The sequence below is a fragment of the Pseudorasbora parva genome, chromosome 19, assembly GCF_024679245.1.
Source record: "Pseudorasbora parva isolate DD20220531a chromosome 19, ASM2467924v1, whole genome shotgun sequence".
NCBI classification, from domain to species: Eukaryota; Metazoa; Chordata; class Actinopteri; order Cypriniformes; family Gobionidae; genus Pseudorasbora; species Pseudorasbora parva.
The window spans coordinates 34,731,609-34,750,125 of NC_090190.1; the positions used below are offsets into that span (position 1 = coordinate 34,731,609).

At 38.0% G+C, this 18,517-nt stretch overlaps 1 protein-coding gene across 1 annotated transcript in view; it reads left to right on the forward strand.

Annotated features, from left to right (window-relative positions):
• The window catches only part of col11a2 (collagen, type XI, alpha 2), a 35,801-nt gene that overhangs the window by 2,005 nt on the left and 15,279 nt on the right, over positions 1–18,517 (forward strand). The window contains exons 3-19 of the mRNA XM_067425490.1: positions 4,429–4,590; positions 5,281–5,491; positions 5,749–5,911; positions 6,702–6,824; positions 10,072–11,007; positions 12,331–12,459; positions 13,923–14,144; positions 15,991–16,044; positions 16,252–16,293; positions 16,687–16,749; positions 16,912–16,986; positions 17,168–17,254; positions 17,368–17,424; positions 17,549–17,602; positions 17,769–17,822; positions 18,047–18,100; positions 18,243–18,296. Of these exons, the coding sequence (XP_067281591.1) occupies positions 4,429–4,590; positions 5,281–5,491; positions 5,749–5,911; positions 6,702–6,824; positions 10,072–11,007; positions 12,331–12,459; positions 13,923–14,144; positions 15,991–16,044; positions 16,252–16,293; positions 16,687–16,749; positions 16,912–16,986; positions 17,168–17,254; positions 17,368–17,424; positions 17,549–17,602; positions 17,769–17,822; positions 18,047–18,100; positions 18,243–18,296 (2,540 nt within the window). The remainder of the gene's footprint in view (positions 1–4,428; positions 4,591–5,280; positions 5,492–5,748; positions 5,912–6,701; positions 6,825–10,071; positions 11,008–12,330; positions 12,460–13,922; positions 14,145–15,990; positions 16,045–16,251; positions 16,294–16,686; positions 16,750–16,911; positions 16,987–17,167; positions 17,255–17,367; positions 17,425–17,548; positions 17,603–17,768; positions 17,823–18,046; positions 18,101–18,242; positions 18,297–18,517) is intronic.

Sequence of the window (18,517 nt, forward strand, 5' to 3'; positions counted from 1 at the left end):
AGTTATATTTTAGGCCCCAGAATATTATGGAACATCATTTTTTATGTCTAAGTCCATTTATTTCTGCTAGTGTCCTCAAGCACTCAATATTGTTCCATATTGTTGAATTTGGGGCAGCAGACAGACTTTTGAGACTGCTGTGATTTTTAGGTGTGGAATATTTTTTTAACATGGATGTTCCTTCAAACTCATTTCAAAGGCAGCACTCTCAAAGAACAGTCTGTCTCACTTCTGTTAACCAAAACACCCTCAACCAAAGGCAGTGCTGAGGTCTGAATGGAGCCACTGTGTGTGAAGGAAATGCCCGGAATATTCGTGTGTGTATATTCGTAGCACGTGAGAAAAGACTGTCTTCACGGGTGTGTCCGTCATTCCTGACAGTTTCGTGAAATTAAAGCAGCATGTCATGTGTTATTTTCATTCCTAATCTCCCCCCTAACTTACCCTTGTCCTGAAGTAAATTTTAAATATGAAGGCCAAAGTTTATTGTGTCCTCTTCAGGTCCCTTATTAGATTTGTTGAAGTTGTTATTTGTGCATGGAAAGGGCACAATATGGCCATTGTGCATACTTTGTATTAAACTTATAACCTGTCCTGTATTGTACATGATTGATACCTTAAATTAATTGTGGTGAGGTGCGCTATTAGTTTTCTAGGGGATAACACTCCCATAACTGACAAACAAAACTAACCATAGTCATACAATTTTCAGCTGTAAGAACCTTTCCACACTTTAACCACGACAGGGCCTCAGAAGCCGCACACTTCCACAAATGGCTCTGTTGACAACAATACAGTTCCTCTGGTTAAAGAAGCGCAGCTTTGTGGGATGTTTCCCACTAACAATAGAGAGATAGTTAGTCATCATGTCTTCAAGATTCAGTCCAAACAAGGGTTCTTTTTTTTTTTTGGCTCATAGAAAGTTGGCAAAATGTTTTGAGCCGTTAATAAATAAATAGATCACAGGATCTCCTTTCCAGATGTTTCATTGTATTATGCAAATAGTTATTCTAGAATGGAAACATCCAATGAAAATGACTTTACCAGGATTGTTGCAGCATCTCAGAAAATGTCTGTATTTCTAGGTTAGTCTAAAATTGTTTTTTGGAATGCAGACGACTCACCACAAGAGGGCCCAACACACGCTCAGGCTTTTAACTGAATATAGCACCACATCTAAAAGATTCACTGAGCACATAATAAGCACCCTCATCCTTTAGTCTAGCTTTTTTATTAAAGGGAATGCCAACTTTTCTGTCTCACTGTTGTAGCTCTTGATGTATATTGACATTTTTACAGTTTGAAGTTGATGAAAGTCTTTTTTCACACCTTTTCAGGATCACAACAGATTATAAAGGTGATTCATTGTCAATAACCAATTTTTTTTTACTAATTCAAATTGTTTGCTAAACATCGCTAACCATATTACCTTAGTCTGAGTAATTCGTAGGATATTTCCTAGTAACGTTTATATTTTTCTCTGTGTAGTATACGCTTTGGTTTACAGTAAAGGGTGTATACAGTAGCTGTGGGGGAGTCTGTATAAACGCTCAATCTTTTTTAGTTTACATGATGTTTAATATAGTGGCCGTGTGGTCAGTTAATCCATCGGGGCAGTGCCAAGCAGAGGCACTCTGTGTGCCCACACTGACTCATACTGAACCACACAGACTAGTGGCACTGGATACACTGGAGCATATATATATATATATAGGAAATCATAGTTTTACAAGGTATAATCAATGTATGGCCTTTAAGGCAGTGCATGTTCTAATGCAAGTCTTAGTCGACTTTCAAAGGGCCTTCATCTAGGGCAGGAGAATAACATTTATCATGTTATAGCCACATTCATTTTTTTAATTGAATTGAATCGCTTTCCTCACTACAGTTAAATAGACACATTATAGACAGCACAAATTAACTGGCCTGCAGCTTATCGTCTTAAAAATCTCATATGATTTTTTTTTATCAATTAAAAACATTTATTTTGGTTCTTGACAAGGAAGGCATCAGTCGTCAGGCTAATGCACTTGTGTCAGGCTTTTTTTTTTTTTTAACCTTTCATCAAAATCATGAAAAATCAACCACACTAACACACTTGGCAATCTGTGAACGATATATATGTCTCTATAACCCCGTATTATGCCTGGAGTTGGTATGATGGCATAGATGTCTGCGTATTATAAATAAATCATAAATATAGAGAGCCATGATCTAAATTATAACCTGAAGACAGGCCTGTACATGCACGCCTAACTATTGCGGTTGGCGGGAAGAGAGAACGAGACAGATCCAGAGGGCATGATGGATTTATCTTCATGTCTTTTGCATCTTTAGAAGTCGAATCCCTTTGGTTTGTTGTTGCAGTTGTTTGATACATTCTCCTCCTTGAACCTTTCAGAAATGTTGAACCTTTTCTCCATCTTTATCCTCCGTCCTTCATTCTGTGCAGCTTCAAATTGTCTAGCTCATTCAAAACAAGGGCATCTTTGTGAGACAGTAAAGGTGAGAGTTGAAAGGTCAAGGTGTCAGGTGGTGTGTCCTGCTGGTATTTAGCACAGTTATTTGAAGCTAACAAGGAGAGCCATAATACAGTAGAGGGTCAAAAAAGAGGATCGATTATCAGATCTTCTAAATGTTCTCTCACATATATGGCACGCATGACAGAGCTGTGGTGGAAATGTTTGGGTCACCTTGACTGGCAGTGACTTACTCTTTGGAATGTTTGTACTAGGTCTTGTTCATTGAAAGCCATTGTCTGCTTGTGTGTTTGCAGTCTGTGTGAGCATACAGTGTTTGTTTGTGTGAACGCTTTGTGTGAGCATCCTTGGTTTTTAGACATTCAAGGACATGTTTACAGTGTACAAAACACACTTCTATACCTAAGCTCTTCTGTGTGTGTAAGTGTATCTATTTAAGTGCAGGGATTTGGTAGATGCAATAGAATGTCTTTTGTAATAAATACGTGGCTTAGTAGTGGTGATAGACCGATTAAGGTTGCGTATTCAGCTGATATTTGGCTATTTTGAGATGATTTGGCCTCTCATTCCATCTAGTGTCAGTTAAAAAATCTTCATGAGTGTCAGAATCAACAGAGAGTGCACATTTTGTTCTAAGTTTTTTAATTACTTTGAGGAAAGTGTGTATAAGATACTCACTCTGTTAAATGTAATATACACTCATATAAACAAATGTTCTTTATTGGTTCCATAAAGAACCTTTAACTTCCGTGGAACCTTTCCTTTACACTAAAGGTTCTTTAGATTATTAAAATGTTAAAATAATTGGTTATTTAGGGAAACTTTGTTTTTAAATGTACAATATATAATTTTTTATATTTATTTTATCAGTATATAAATCCAAATGATTATTTTGGACCTATGATACATAAGGTTTTTATTCTCTTTTATATCTTATTTTATTTGTGCTCTCCTTTATTCCAAATTTAGCTGTATTTGGGAAATGCTTTTTGGCTTCTCCCTCCTTATTTGATCCGATTTAGCCAAGAAGGCCCAGTGGACATATAGGTTGAGCTCTCAAACAGTGGCATACATTGTGCATGTTGTCTCTTCTGGAAACCGATACAGTGACCAGAGACTTTCTCCTTCTTGTTCATCTCTTTCTCCCAGCATTTGAATAGGTTCACCTTTTGAGAATCAAGGAAGCATTGCATTTTAGTTAGAAGTCCCTCTGGGTATTCCTGCACTCTTGAACCTCTTTCAGGCTGTTTCCACAGTATTTTATTGAATAATGTAAAATAATTATCTCTAGTCTATTCCCCTCTTATGAATATCTGGCTAACTGTGTACCCACATTCTAAATAGTTTACATAAGTAGATGTTCGGTCTATGATATGAATATGCTAGTCGTTAAATACAAAGTGACTTAACTACCCATTGTGGTAACTACTCAGACCATATTTTGGTCAGTGTGGTTATAGGGACCAAAAATATTGGCAGAGCCTCAGAGGAAAGATCCAGCACTAAAATGAAAGGAAATAAAGGATTTGTCAAGAGCTAGAAAGACTGTATGAAGACAGAGCCAAACACGCTTAACCTCTAATGCGTATTGCAAATGCATTAAGTCTTGTTAGAGAGTTTAACATAGTTTTAGACAGTTAATAATGTAGTACACATTGTGGGTTGAGCAGATGGCATCAGGATTCACATAAAGAGCAACAGAGCTGCCAAGAGCAATAGAAAGATTGAAACAGACATAAAATTTTAAAACCTGTCTGTGTGGGGCCTTGAAGGATTCAACAGATGAACACCACTTTCCATTTTGAGCTGTGTAAAATGGTGCAGAAACAAGCGCATTTAACATGTCTAAAAATAAGGTAGTATTATTTTGCAACGCTCAGACTAAAAGAATGTATGCTGTTGGTATTCTCTTTGAATCTTGACTCTAAAAACTCTTTCACTCCTGCAGATCCGATAGATGTTTTGCGGGTGCTGCAGCTGCCTTCCCTCCCCGAAGGTGTGCAGAAGGTTCCGGGTTTCTGTACCTCCCGCCGGGCCGGCACTCCTGATCATGCCTACCGCATCAATAAGAAAGCCCAGATCTCTGCCCCCACCAAACAACTATTCTCAGGTACATTTCTTTAATATCTCATAACATTTAATCATATAAACCAAACCGGGAGACATTCTATTGGGTTCCTAGACAAACATTTGTTATGATATGTATCTGAAAGTGGTATTTCAGAATATGTCTGGAATATGAAGGAATTCAAAAAAGACAAAGCTATGATTTTAGCAAAAAGATGGCTCATAATTGAAAGGTTTGAAAGAAGAGCTGAGACTGCATAGTTTTAGGCATTTGTATATGTAATTAGGAATTTTACATGTGGATTATTTGGAAAGAATATTATATTTATAATACGATAAATCATTTTTCAGCGTAGTATTTGGGTTGTAATTCATCATTTTTTTTATTGTTTTGTGACATTTTTTCTCAGACTGGTTTCAAAATGTTTTATTTGGGTGTTGTTTTGTTATGCTTAGAAAGATTATTGGGTCTGGGTGAAAATCATTTGGGTCGCTAACATGTAATTACTCTTCTAAAGCAGGATGAGAGCTTTTTAGAAGCTAATGAGACGGTTGCGTGGTTAACACTAAATCTGAACATTAGTGTCAATGAAATGAGTACAATTTATGCAAGTTGAGTCATGAATCATAGGTTTCCCCCAGACTGCAAATTAATCTGTGCTTGAAATGAGCTATTTTTTGTCTCAAATCTTCGTGTATCAGACTTTAAAAAAAAAAAAATCCTTTCCTGTAGGACGTTTCCCAGAGAACTTCTCCATTATGACTCTGGTAAAGGCCAAGGCTGGTCTTCAGGCCTTCCTGCTGTCCATCTACAACGAGCAGGGTGTACAGCAGCTCGGTCTCGAGTTGGGACGCTCACCCATCTTCCTGTATGAGGACCAGAACCGCAAACCCGCCCCAGAGGACTACCCACTGTTCAAAGGGGTCAACCTGGCTGACGGCAAGTCAGTAACCAACCCCAGCTGAGCCCCACCAACCCATCTGTGTCTTTAACATTTTCAGATATCTTACAGTTATTTGTGTTAATGTTATTTTCAAGCTTTGTGATGTGTAACTGCTGGTTGAATAGTACATATCACTTTTTAGACAAATGTTTTTAAAGGTCTATATTTCTGCCACAAACTATATACAACAAATCCTTTGTGACTGTCTGCTGAGTTCATTCTCATTAAAATCTTCAATATGTCATCTCATCCTATAGGTGGCACCGCATAGCCATTTCTGTGCAGAAGAAGAACATCACTCTGATCCTTGACTGCAAGAATCGTATAACCAAAGCTTTGCCGCGTAGCAACAACCCAGTCTTGGACACCAAGGGCATCACTGTGTTTGGAGCCCGTCTCCTGGATGAGGAGGTCTTCCAGGTCTGGTACACCTGTGCAATGAGACACGCTTTGTGATTGATAGATGACAGTTAAGCCCATTTTTTGGAGTTCATGCATGAAATGGATTTCAATTTATGGTTATATTATAGGCAACTCAAGAATTGTTTAAAGTTGCCATTACATAATTTCTGTCCTTATTTACTATTTTATTGCACATTACAGTAGCCACTTATATAAACATAACCACTATGCAATTTAATTTACTTACTTTTCAGATTCAAATTAGACCAATCGATCTGTTGGTGTAACTGACTTAAAAAAGTTGTAAGACTAGTTTAAGCAGTTCCTGTATTTTTTCTTCTAAAATGTCACATTAAACACTAAATTGGTTGCAAATGTAATTTTATCCTGACGTTAATCGTATATGACATATTTTGTGAATCAAATGTGAAACAGTTCTGACGTTTCCAACAAAGTCATATTGATCCAGTCGGCCAATCGGAGCACACTGTGCTTTTCAGAAGGAGGGGCTTCATAGAGACTGGAACTAAACAGAGCGTTACCGACAGACTTAAAAGCGACGTGTTGAAATAATGTAAAATATGTGAAAAATAATGTGTTTCTTGAACATTCAAGCATTAAAACCTATTTTAGTAGACCCCAGAAACAAAAAAAGAGCCGAATAGGTCCCCTTTAATTTCATACTGCTAATTTCACAATAAATGAGTCTTGCACATACTTAATGCCGTACTATCCCAGTTGGCCTGATTTTGACCTCAGGTTCCAGCCAGCAAACTGACATCCCCTTTTTTTCTTTGCTTCTCTCCAGGGTGAGATCCAGCAACTGCTGATCGCATCCAACCCTCAGGCCGCCTTTGACTTCTGCGAGCACTACAGCCCCGACTGTGACTCCCCTCTGCCCAAAGTCCAGTCCCAGGACCCCAACACCTACGTGAGTACCACAGCACATTTTTAAAATAGGGCAGAGTGTCCTGATGTGAGATATATAGATGGAGTTTCACTGGTAGCAAGTGTTTGATGGTCAGTTTACAGTATGTTAATGCAACTCTCCTCAATGCATTATATTTGTATAAGCCACCAAATGTATGCTATTCAAGTCTTAATCATTCTTCTCAAAATCTGCACCTGTATTTGACTTGGATTGGGCTTACGCTAAATGCTAGGATAAATATGGGCCAAAAATAATATTGTAAATGATCTCACATCAGAATGCTAGCTGTTCTGAAAATGATGCACACAAATCTACAATATTTATGTTTCAAAGCACATTAGTATTATATTTCACCTACAGTACAATATATAAAGCCCCTGATTTGAGTCAGATACCCAAATCCCTGCCCTACAAAACATTTTCATACACCCACAGCTCTTCCACATCATCAAAGGTGCTTTATTCTAATGCAGCGCATCTGTTTTATAACAACCATTTCCCTCTAAATGCTGAAACTCCATATATTAGCTTTATTTCTTCTTACAGCATTCTCTCATGTTAGCTTTCAGATTTTCGTTCATTGATGTTCTCGATGTGTTTTGCAGTAATTGTTACTCAAACCCATGAGTCTGATGAACAAATGATAAACCATCATGCTTTTATCCTGCCTTTGCTAAGACCCTCATTTCTAGTTCCTACATCTTACTTTACTTCATCCATAACTTTTCTCTCTTCTCTCCATACTATTCTCTCATCTGTTCTCTCTTCCCAAAGTCTTCTTTTTCACTCTTGTCATTCTCTTACTGTCACTCACAAGCCCTCTCTGTCCTTCCCTGCATTCCTCTGGCTTCACTCCTCCTCTCTCTCCCCCCATGTCTCTCAGTACTTTGATGAAGAGCGGGGTGATTATGAATACCCCTATTATTATGAAGGAACTGCGAGTGTCCCTCCCTCCCAATCCGTCCCTCCCTCCGTCACAGCCGGGACCCTCACCGAACAGGTAAAGAGGGAGCGCGGAAATGGGGTGAATCGGAAAAGAGAGGAGGAGAAAGAGATGGCATGGGTTATGAAGAAAAACTAGATTTGCATTCTCTAAAGGAAATATCAGTAGTCTTATAGTTTCAGGTACAGTGCAAAACAAGGTGTCTTGTTTTACATTATATCCATTCCTCCCTGTAACAAAATAAATCTTTTTTATGAGGTTTATACTTAAAACAAGACAGAGTGGTCAGAAAAATAAAAAAACTACTTAAAAATTGTTTAGCTGTTTGTACATGATGACTAAGAAAAATGATTAGTAACATAACAAGAAAGAAAAGACAGATCATAATTTTGCATGCAAATGCGTGTAAGAAAGAACACCAATCAGAAGCCAGTATGCAAATATTGCAACAACTTCAGTGCTGCTGTTTACATTCAATGGAAGATATATTTACATCTCAAATAAAAGTATTAACTTTACAAAAAGAAATAGATGCGATGACACATTTGAACACAGAAAGTGTAATGTTAAACTTACCCATCTCTTTCAATTGAATAGATTCCTCCTCTCCTTTCTGTTCACTCCTGTTTTGCATCGTCATGTGTGATGTCCCACGTCTTTCCGTACGCCACCTCGCTTCACCTCACCCATCACCTATAACACTATATTGATGTCGCTTGTGTCACCTACATCTTGTCCTTTGTCATATATTTGTACATGTATAGTGTCAAATGTTTGTGTTGGTCAGTATATGATTGTGTGTATGTGGATTTTAAAGGGGCACTGGAGGCACAACACACACATACACACACACACACACACACATCACACACAGATCATGGCCCCACTGTGTTAAACCAACAACCGTAGAGAAAGAGGTGGAAACACTGATTTACTACAGTGAGGGAAGTGTTCATACATCCATGTGTTATCTAGAATAAATTTTATATTTAGGAAATCTAGTGACTTAATAAGTTTAAATTTACATTCTAAAAAGATATTTTATAATTTATTTTATCTATACATAAGCTAGTTTAATTCTAATTGACCTTACTTTATTTCAGTATCATTTTACGATTAGACCATATTCTGGTTAATTACTACAATTCAGTAATTCTTCATAGTAATTTAACCAAATGGGTTTTCAGTATATAACCAAATTCAGAATTGTGCATTTCAGTGAGGTCATCATAACTTATTGATTTGATGATAACAGAACAGCTCAGATACACAGAGGTTTTAAAGACACCCCTTTTTATTCTTCAGTTGCATGGCATTACTCTTCCTAAAATCTGGTTTGCATGTTTTCAAAACTTGTGTGTTCTCTTGTGTCTTGTGTCACTCTGATTTGTTATTATGTACAACGAGCGTCTGTGTCTATGTGTTTATTCATATCCATCTCTTCACTTCATAGGTTTACTTTCACTTTGTCCAACATTGTACTCTCACTTATTTGTAGTGCTGTTTTTCTTGCCCTGTGGACGGTCATGTCTGTATCTAGCGTGCACTAGCTTGAAGTTTGTATTTGAGTAAAGATAACTTCTAGCTCAGTATGTGTAGATAAGTCTTCAGTTAATATGCCTGTTTTATTCTCTGCAGTTTGTGCTTCTGCTTGTCAGCTGATTCTGAGTAGTCTACGCCATTCATTCCTTGCACATTGATTAGAATTACAATTTTTATGTTATTTGTCTAAAACGGTTTTCTTTAATGATTCGATACATGCTGGCAACAGGATTATGAATGGTGTAATATGACTATCTCACTTCCTGTCCTTTAATTTTTCTCTTTCTGTGCAGTTGAGCAGCACAGTGTACCAGCCATGCATCAGTTTTATCAACAGATGCTATTTGAGCATACTTTCCCCCAGTGCCTCACAGCGTTACATCCCCATGCGCACAACATGCTGCTTTTTTAATGTGGAGATTGGCATTATTGGAGAAAACAGTATCACATTATTTATCTTTCTATAATTGCCATTGAAGTTCACTAAATCTAAATTAATTATATAACTATGAACAGTTACATCTGACTGAACATTATACTGTATCCAGTAATGCCAGTGAAATCTCAGTCAGTCATTCAAGCGCCAGCGATCTTAAATTCATTGTGTTGTCTCTCTCTCTTTTTCTGTCCATCCCCACTACTTTCAATCCCACCCATCCCTGATGTCTTCCAATCTCTATCTCTTTCTCATTCCCTCCCTTTTCATGAACGCTGACCCGACACTTTTTAATACAATTAATAAAAATGATGTGTATGAAATAGGAGGGCAAGGCGAACAACGGCAAAGCTGATAAGCAAAAAAGTCCTCCAGCCAAAGCCGCTGCTGGTGCAAAATCAGCTCCAGCTAAACCAGTTAAAGCCAAGCCAACTCCATCGGTCAAAACGGCAAAGACCAAACCTACTGCAGCGCAGCTACTGATTTCAAAGATAAAACCTACTTTGGCTTCTAAACTAGCACCCAAACCAAAAGCAACTCCGGCTCCAAAGAATGACAACAAAAAGAAAGCTAATGACAATGGAAAGGCAGTTGTGGAGAAAAAAAATAATGGTCAGGCTAAAGTAAATGGTAATGGCAATGGCAATGGCAATGGCAATGGCAATGGCAACGGCAATGGGAATGGCAATGGCAATGGCAAAAGCAATGGGAATGGGAAAGACGCTAATAGTAAGGCTAAGGCTGGCAGCAATGGCAAAGTCAATAACAATGGCAATGGGAATGGGAAGGCAACTGTGGAGAAAAAAGCAAACGGAGAAGCTAAAACTAATGGCAATGGTGCAAAAACAGTGAAGACTGAAAAGGAAGCAGTGACCAAAGTACCAATAACCAAGAAGTCAGGGACAACTGCAACGAAAACTGAGACAGGAAAAACTAAACCGCAGGCCAAACCACAGCCAACCAAAGACAAACCAAAAGCCAATACAGCACCTGCGAAGTCTAAAGGGACCAAAACTGTGTTAGAGAAAGTTCAGCCCAAAGTCACTAAAACTGATAAAGTAGCAGCGGTCACTCAAAAACCTGTTGTTTTCAAACCTACCCCTGCGCCTTTGCCTCTCCCTTCAAAACCTAAGGCCTTGGATGTCAATAACGTCAAATCAATGTCCAAAAATTTCCCACCATTCGACAAGGCTGCTGTGAGTGGCAGGACCATCTCTTCTCCTGAAATACCGAAGAAGAAACCCACCAATGGTTATCAACAGGTACAAAATCAAGAGCCCGTGTTGGCTGTCCAGAGCTGTATTTCCAACCTCGTCGTCTTGGTTCAGGACTGAATTCATATCTCAGAGTAAAGGTTGATCTGGGATCTGCCTTCATTGAAAATGTTGAACGATAACAGATACAACACATACTCTGAGGTGCTTCTTGAATAAGATCCTACATCGTACCTTTCAGGTTTTGCTTACATATTTCTACATTTCAGGATTATTGCTAAAACAGAATCAAAAAGACAAATATAAAGCCCATTTTTGACCTTCAGTTGATTTGAACTTTCCATCGGGTTATGAAAAATTCAGAAAGCAGTGTGTAAAACCATAAAGGTATCATGACATTGACCAGCTGTGAGGTTGGAGACATACAGACCCACTGGATCTCCTCCACCCTTTCATATATCGAATGATCCGAGCGATCATTAGAAGGATATGATAAGCGGTATAGACTGTGTCATCACCGCATGGCTATTTGTACAGTCTTTTGTTTCTCTTCCTTTTTATTTCCTGTCACTCCAAATCTACACTCTCTAACTGGTTAGTTTGTAGAAAGTAGTTCATCAGGTAATGCCGATTAGAGCATGTGATCAGTTGGGAAACATCATAAGATCCCACAGTTTAATGAGTCGTTGTAGAGCTCAATGTTACACATGACACAACGAGTCTCTTTCTCCATCTTACTTTCTGATTTCAGCCTTTTTCTCTTTTATGTGTTGTTTATGTGTGAATGAAATATGAGAGATGCAGTTTCACAGAAAATATACTACTTCAATTATTGACTGTGATGCTGCACTCCATGATTATCAATTCTTTTCTCTCTATGTTGAAGATCTGTCCCATGAAATTATGGACAAATGTCCAAAAGTTGTTTAATAACGATATCTGTTGTGTGTCAATGGTCCAATGACCATCAGCACTAAACACCTGTAAAGTCAAGTTTTGACCCAACTTGACTACATTTTTTTGCTTGACATGGCAATGTGGCTTATTAAATCAAATCAGGTTAAAAGGAAAATCTGTCTGGGACAGCAAATCTTGGTGATCAAAATAAGTCTTTCATGATGCAAAGATTTATTCCAAGATTTTTGTTTCAGCTGCAAAAGTTTCCTGTTCTGATTTTACTATGATATGAGAACAATGGCTTTTTGCCAGAAGACACGTCGTCTTCTATCAGCAAAGGCACATTGATCTCTTCTTTCTGCATGTAACAAGTTCATCAGACCTGAGCTTGTTTTTATACTAATCAATCTCTCCCCTTCAAATCTGCTTACCTCCACCCCCAACCCCACCCACCTCTTGGCCTCCTCCAATCAGGACGTAGATCCTGCTTACTCAGAGGCTGACCACACCCCCACAGAGACCGATTATTATTACACAGTAGAAGAAGAGGCATCCCCACAGCCAGAGAGTGATCTGACTGGATATGAAGAAACCATTAACCAGGTAACCCGCACCCATAGATAGCTGAGAGACATGGAGCAGTCCGCAATCTCTATAAGAGTCTCTCAGTTGCTTTAAATCATTACACTGGAGGTGAGACCAGCCTGTGTTTATTTTTCATTAACAATTCTGCAGCCACGTGTGCCATGATGAGTGCTGTACTTAACTGCGAAATGAATGCATAGCATCCATTTGATCAGACATTCTTTTGTGACTCCTATTTCACTTTCCTTAAGATTTTATATTAGTTCTTATATCAAATCTGGATGTGTCATCATCTTGACATAAGAACGAAAATCTTGAGAAACAGAGATCTCAAAAGAAATGGTGCAAATATGGAATGAGTACCATGCATTCATTGCTGGACAGCTTCGTTTAAGAGTGAGATATGTTTGGGAGTCAGACACTATCAATCAGTAGGGTCAAAGATACTGATGAACTTCATATAGCCATTTTAACGGGTTATAGTTATGGATAGACGCAACTAAAGCAGTTCGTCTAGAGTGGGACTTTTTGGTAAGGTTTGTATTTAAAATGAAACTATATGTTTAGTAATAGTTTGGAAATGGACAATCTACATGGCCAGAAAGTTAATAGTCAACAATATAATGGTAAGAGACTAGTAGGAAGTAGTGCTTTAGTTTTTGCCTCAGAGTAAGTGTGTTGCCATAGACCTGAGTGATTATGTGGTCTTGTAAATCAATAAAATCATTGGAAAGCAACAATATTGGATAATATACAACAAAAAAGTAATTTCATTGAAGCACAACGCTCATAATTATGGTCACACATTTTGCTTAGTCAATGCCATGATGACGGAGAACAAATGGACAAGTGCTTTCACAAGGCCCATTCACATCAAGACAGTTAACTATAACAATAATTTTAATAATCATTCATATTCTGTAAGTCCACACCATAGCTATAGCGATACTGACACTGAGGAATGATATTGTTGGAATCACTTTTAATCACTTTTTTAATCAACAACAACAAGAATCCTTCCGATAAAGAGCTTGAGTATTTAAAGAGGCAGTGCATCATTTTAATAAAATAAATATGATAGTCTGTTGGTGTGGATGCTAATATAGTTATCACTATAGTTATCTTTATATTTATAGTTATTGGTGTGAACAGGCCTTTGAACTGAATAAAGTGGTAAAAGAGACAAATATTTTGTAAATTTAGACATGAAGACATTGTCTTGGTGAGATCAGTGTGTGTGCTATGAGTGTGTGTGCTTGTCTGTAAAGCTGTGCCCAAATCTGTGTGTTCCTCTCTCATGATCTGTTTTACAACAGGTAAGATCTATTATTCTGATTATTCTGTCTCTTTGCCCTCTCATTTCCATTTTCCCTCTCTATTTTCCCATCTTCTCTTCATTCCTACCCCATCACACCATATAATCTTCCATTCTCCAAACCACCCACTCCACCCCCACCTCTGCTCCCAATGGTACGGCCCAGGTGGACGAGACCTTCCCAGTCGAGGAATTAGATACAACCAAGACAGGTGGTGAAGGGGTGTCTCAGACGCCAGAAGAGCCCTTCACTGAGGAGTACATAACAAGCGACTTTGGAATGAAGGAGTATGACTATTCCTACAAGGACTACAATGAGCCCATCCCTGAAAGCAAGACGGAAGATACCCTAGGCCCTGCCCTGTCCGCTGTGACAGATGAGGGTGGTGTAAGTTACCTTGTGCTTTCCAGCAAATTCCCTTTAAAGCTTTTATAAAAGCTTAAATTGAATTTGCTTTGGCTTTAAGTCTTGCAGAGGAATCATGCAGAGTTGTTAAGTCCAGCTAAGCACTGGTGCTAGTCGAAGGTCTGCGGCCAGTTGCAAAAACTTAACACAGCCACTGTGTCTTAAGAAATAGTTTGACCAACTAGCAGTTAGACAAAAGGTAATCAGTCTTACTTTTCTGATTCCAATTAGACTGATCAGCCATTTTATATAACTGACTTTAAAAAGTTAGGATCAATGTTAAAGAAAAAAATAAGATGACTAACTTAAGACTAGTCAGTTTATGCAATCAGCCCGTCCGGGTCTAAGACTTAAGTTCTGTTCCAAAACCTGCCTAGGCAGAAATTTCAGGTATCTTGTTTTGTTTTTTTTTGGTTATGAATCTTTTCTTTGGGATATTTAAGCTGGCAAATGTGTTGAGATATTAAGAAATATGGATTTTAAATATTTGTACATTTTATTAAATACTGGTAAAGGTAAAATCAGTTTGTAATAATCTAATTAAATACCTTAATTAATAATATAAGTAAAATTGACAATATTTGTATATATTGAGTTATGAATTATGATTATTAAAGTATCATATTGTTTGCTTAGGAACATCATAAGTCAAATCTTAACAAGATGAGCGCTATATCAATTTACAGGGTTTGTAGGTAGTGCTATTTTAGTATTGTTTATATACTTTTGTAGTATTTATTAATACTTTGAATAGGTGTAATATTCATATTTCATATTTAGATTGTATTAGTTATTTTGTTATGTGCTTTTGTCATTTTTTATATATTTCTGTTATTTTATTTATCTGCCAAGGCAAGATTACATTTTTTTTCATCTAATATGTTTTATTTCAATTAACGGGAATAATATTTAAAATTATAATTACAGGTTCACCCAAAAAATTTAATTCGGTCATCATTTACTCACCCTTATGTTCTATATAACCTGTACAAAATAAGATATTTTGAAGAATATTGTTATCAAACAGTAGATGGTAGCCATTGACTTCGACATGGAGAAGAAGGAAAAAAAGCAATAACAGCAATGCAGCGCAGAGCACACTAGGTTTTGGAAGAGAACTTAAATTTCCAAAAAGAGTTTGCAGTCAATGTTTACCTAAGACTAAAACAAGTTTGCTTAAAGAGTAATGGGTTAGCAAGTTATGCCATCAACAGGAAATGGTTCCCCTGTCAGCAAACCTTGATTATCACAGGGCTTGACCACTGCCGCCTTTGCACAAGATTCCTCTGCAAGTCTGCATAGAGTGCTTAGTTCAGTATATCGCCATCAATATGGACTCGCCTGCTCTCATGCTGATCTGAGAACAGCCTTAATCTCGATCAGCATAGAACAGCAGTATCTCTATCTTCTCGGAAGGGCGCCCCAACTTTTTGAGCTTGATTTCAGCACCAGATTTCTTCAGTATGTATTAACGTGCTGTAGATTTGTAGATCCTTATCTGCATTTACAAAAATAAAAATGTCTAGTAGTCACTTCAGTCTCTAATGTGCAACATTTAGATGGATGGCCTCACAACAGCAGATGAGGGGCATTTTAAGCCTCGGCTAAGTATTTACTTGACTTCCTTATAAAATATATTGTCCATCAAGGCATATCCAGAATTTCAATGGTTTATGGGAAGTTATAAGTCACATTCATAACCACTCAAGGGTTATATTCTCGATCGGTGTACAATGCTCAGCTACCACCTGAACATCTTAGACTTTTGGTTTCTTCTTTTTGTATATTGACTGGGCTCTGTTTTGGGTTACATATCTGTTTTCCTCAGGCCACCGTGCGAGCCCTGAAGGGAGAGAAGGGAGAGCCTGCAGTCCTTGAACCTGTAAGCTTCATAATTCCATAATCAAAACATGATCAATTCTAACATTTAGAAAGTGCAGATACAACTACAAAACCTGTTTAGACATGTAATTCACCCAGGCCACCAGAGGGTGCTACAGAATGTCATTTCGATGTATTTCATCTTTATGTTTTTTCTAAATGTATTTCTGTCTTTAATTTCTTAATTTTATCACTCTCACTCTCACAGGGCATGCTGATCGAAGGGCCACCTGGACCAGAAGGACCAGCAGTATGTTCACTTTTATTGTTTTGAGTGAATTTATGATCAATATAGTATTCACATTTCTTTAAAATGAAGGTATGTCTGAACTTTCTTATCTTCAGCCTCCATGTATTGCAGTCTATTTTTCCTTCTCATATATGGGTTAATTCAGGTTGATCTGGACACTTTTTCCTCAATAATTTCAATGGCAATAAAGTGTCTCAATTAACCTGAATTCACCTAGTATATGAGTATATGATATTTATGACACAGGTCCATCCCTAGCTTGGGGCGGGGTCTAGTGTGAGTTAGCAGAAGTTTGTTGCTACATGCTAGTGAAAAAAGTTTCAAAATGGTAGTTTGTGTAGATTAACTCTTATTCGTAGAAAACTCTTATTATGCCATTTCTCTCTGCATTAGGGTCTCCCTGGCTCCGCTGGCCCTCAAGGACCCCCTGGTTCTGTTGGTGATCCTGGTGAGAGGGTGAGTAGACATTTTTGGTTTTTATACAAATTACGCTTTAGTTTTTTGAGTATGCTAATTTGAAACATTATACAAACATTGTGGTGCTCATTGTTTCCCTAAGTTTTTCCAAGTTCATGTCAAGAGTGTGTAGTTATAATTGAAAGCGTTTTTTTTCCGTAGGGTCCTACTGGTAAGGCTGGTCTACCTGGAGCGGACGGTGTCCCAGGACCTCCAGGAACTTCTGTCATGCTTCCTGTAAGTCTTCTCTCCTCTTTCTCTCCTTCTCTCGATGCTCAGTGTTTATAAAATCATCTCACCACTAGATGTCACTATTATACCATTACGGTCAAGGATGTCATAAATGACTTTATTTCTAAACTGCTTCAGCTTAACTCCCAGGTTCTTGAAATTGCAACCCTCTTTTCTGTTCCTGCAGTTCCGTTTTGGACAGAGTGGTGGTGAGAAAGGGCCCGTTGCCTCAGCTCAAGAGGCTCAAGCTCAAGCCATTCTGTCTCAGGCTCGGGTTAGTTGCAGCTGTCATATGTCAACCATCAACCAACTTTTATTTATTGAGTTTTCACATCGAGGTCTAACTTTACACTTCATCTATAATTAATGGAGTTTTCTTCTGTCTAGCTGGCTCTGAAAGGTCCACCAGGACCAATGGGTTTCACCGGCCGTCCTGGACCTATGGTAAAATAAAGAAACAAAAATAAATATATATAATGTCTGTTATGTGTTCTTTGTCAAGTGCTTGCATTTAGATTTTTTGATCAGTGTGTTATATTGTAGTTCTTGTTATCTGGTTCCTAAATAGGGAACACCTGGAAGTCCTGGCTTAAAGGGAGAAGGTGGAGACCCTGGTCCTCAGGTAAGGTGTTCTGCATTTGTGTGTCTGTGTTTTTAAAATTTTATAGTCTTACCTTCAAGAACATTTGCCAGACATTGAGTTGCTCTGACAGTCAGAATGTACATATATCTTGCATAGAAACTAAAGAGACAGGCCTTTATAATGCATTCCTATTGTGTTTTTGCAGGGCCCCAGAGGTCCTAATGGATTATCTGGACCTCCTGGTAAAGCTGGTCGGAGAGTGAGTCCACTACAGTTTTCCTGACTAATAAAAAACCAAACCCATAGATTTACATTGACACAGGCCATAACTAGGGATCAGAACATCATATTAACTTAACAGTGTTTTTAAGAAACCACCTAGAACCCAGAACACATTAAAAGCCATATAGTAATGTCCTTGAAACTACTTAAAGCTTCCTAATACCAATTTGTTATTTGTTAACAATATGATGTATCTTGCAGGGTCGCGCTGGTGCCGATGGAGCCAGAGGAATGCCAGGAGAGCCTGGAATTAAGGTTGGATATTTTAACCATTTTTGTTTATTTTTATGTGTGTGATTTATTGTGTTGTGTGTTTGATTTCAGCTGTACATATCTTCCAACTCTTGACTGAATGTTTTGGACATGCAGTTCATGTATGTGTGTTTTTCAATGGTAGGGTGACCGTGGCTTTGATGGCCTTCCTGGTTTGCCTGGTGACAAGGGTTATCGGGTAAGGGCTATAATTAATTAAATTCATGAACTTCATTGTTAATGTTAATCACAAGCCCTGTTCCATAATGTAATGAGGCAGCATGAATCATGGCTTCTATGATACCTTCTTTTGGCCAACATTGAATGCAGCGTCCCATGTGTGCACAGTAGACAGCAATGGTTTCACTCACTGAATTTATTACATGGCTATTGTATGTATAGTAATATTAAAATGTTTAA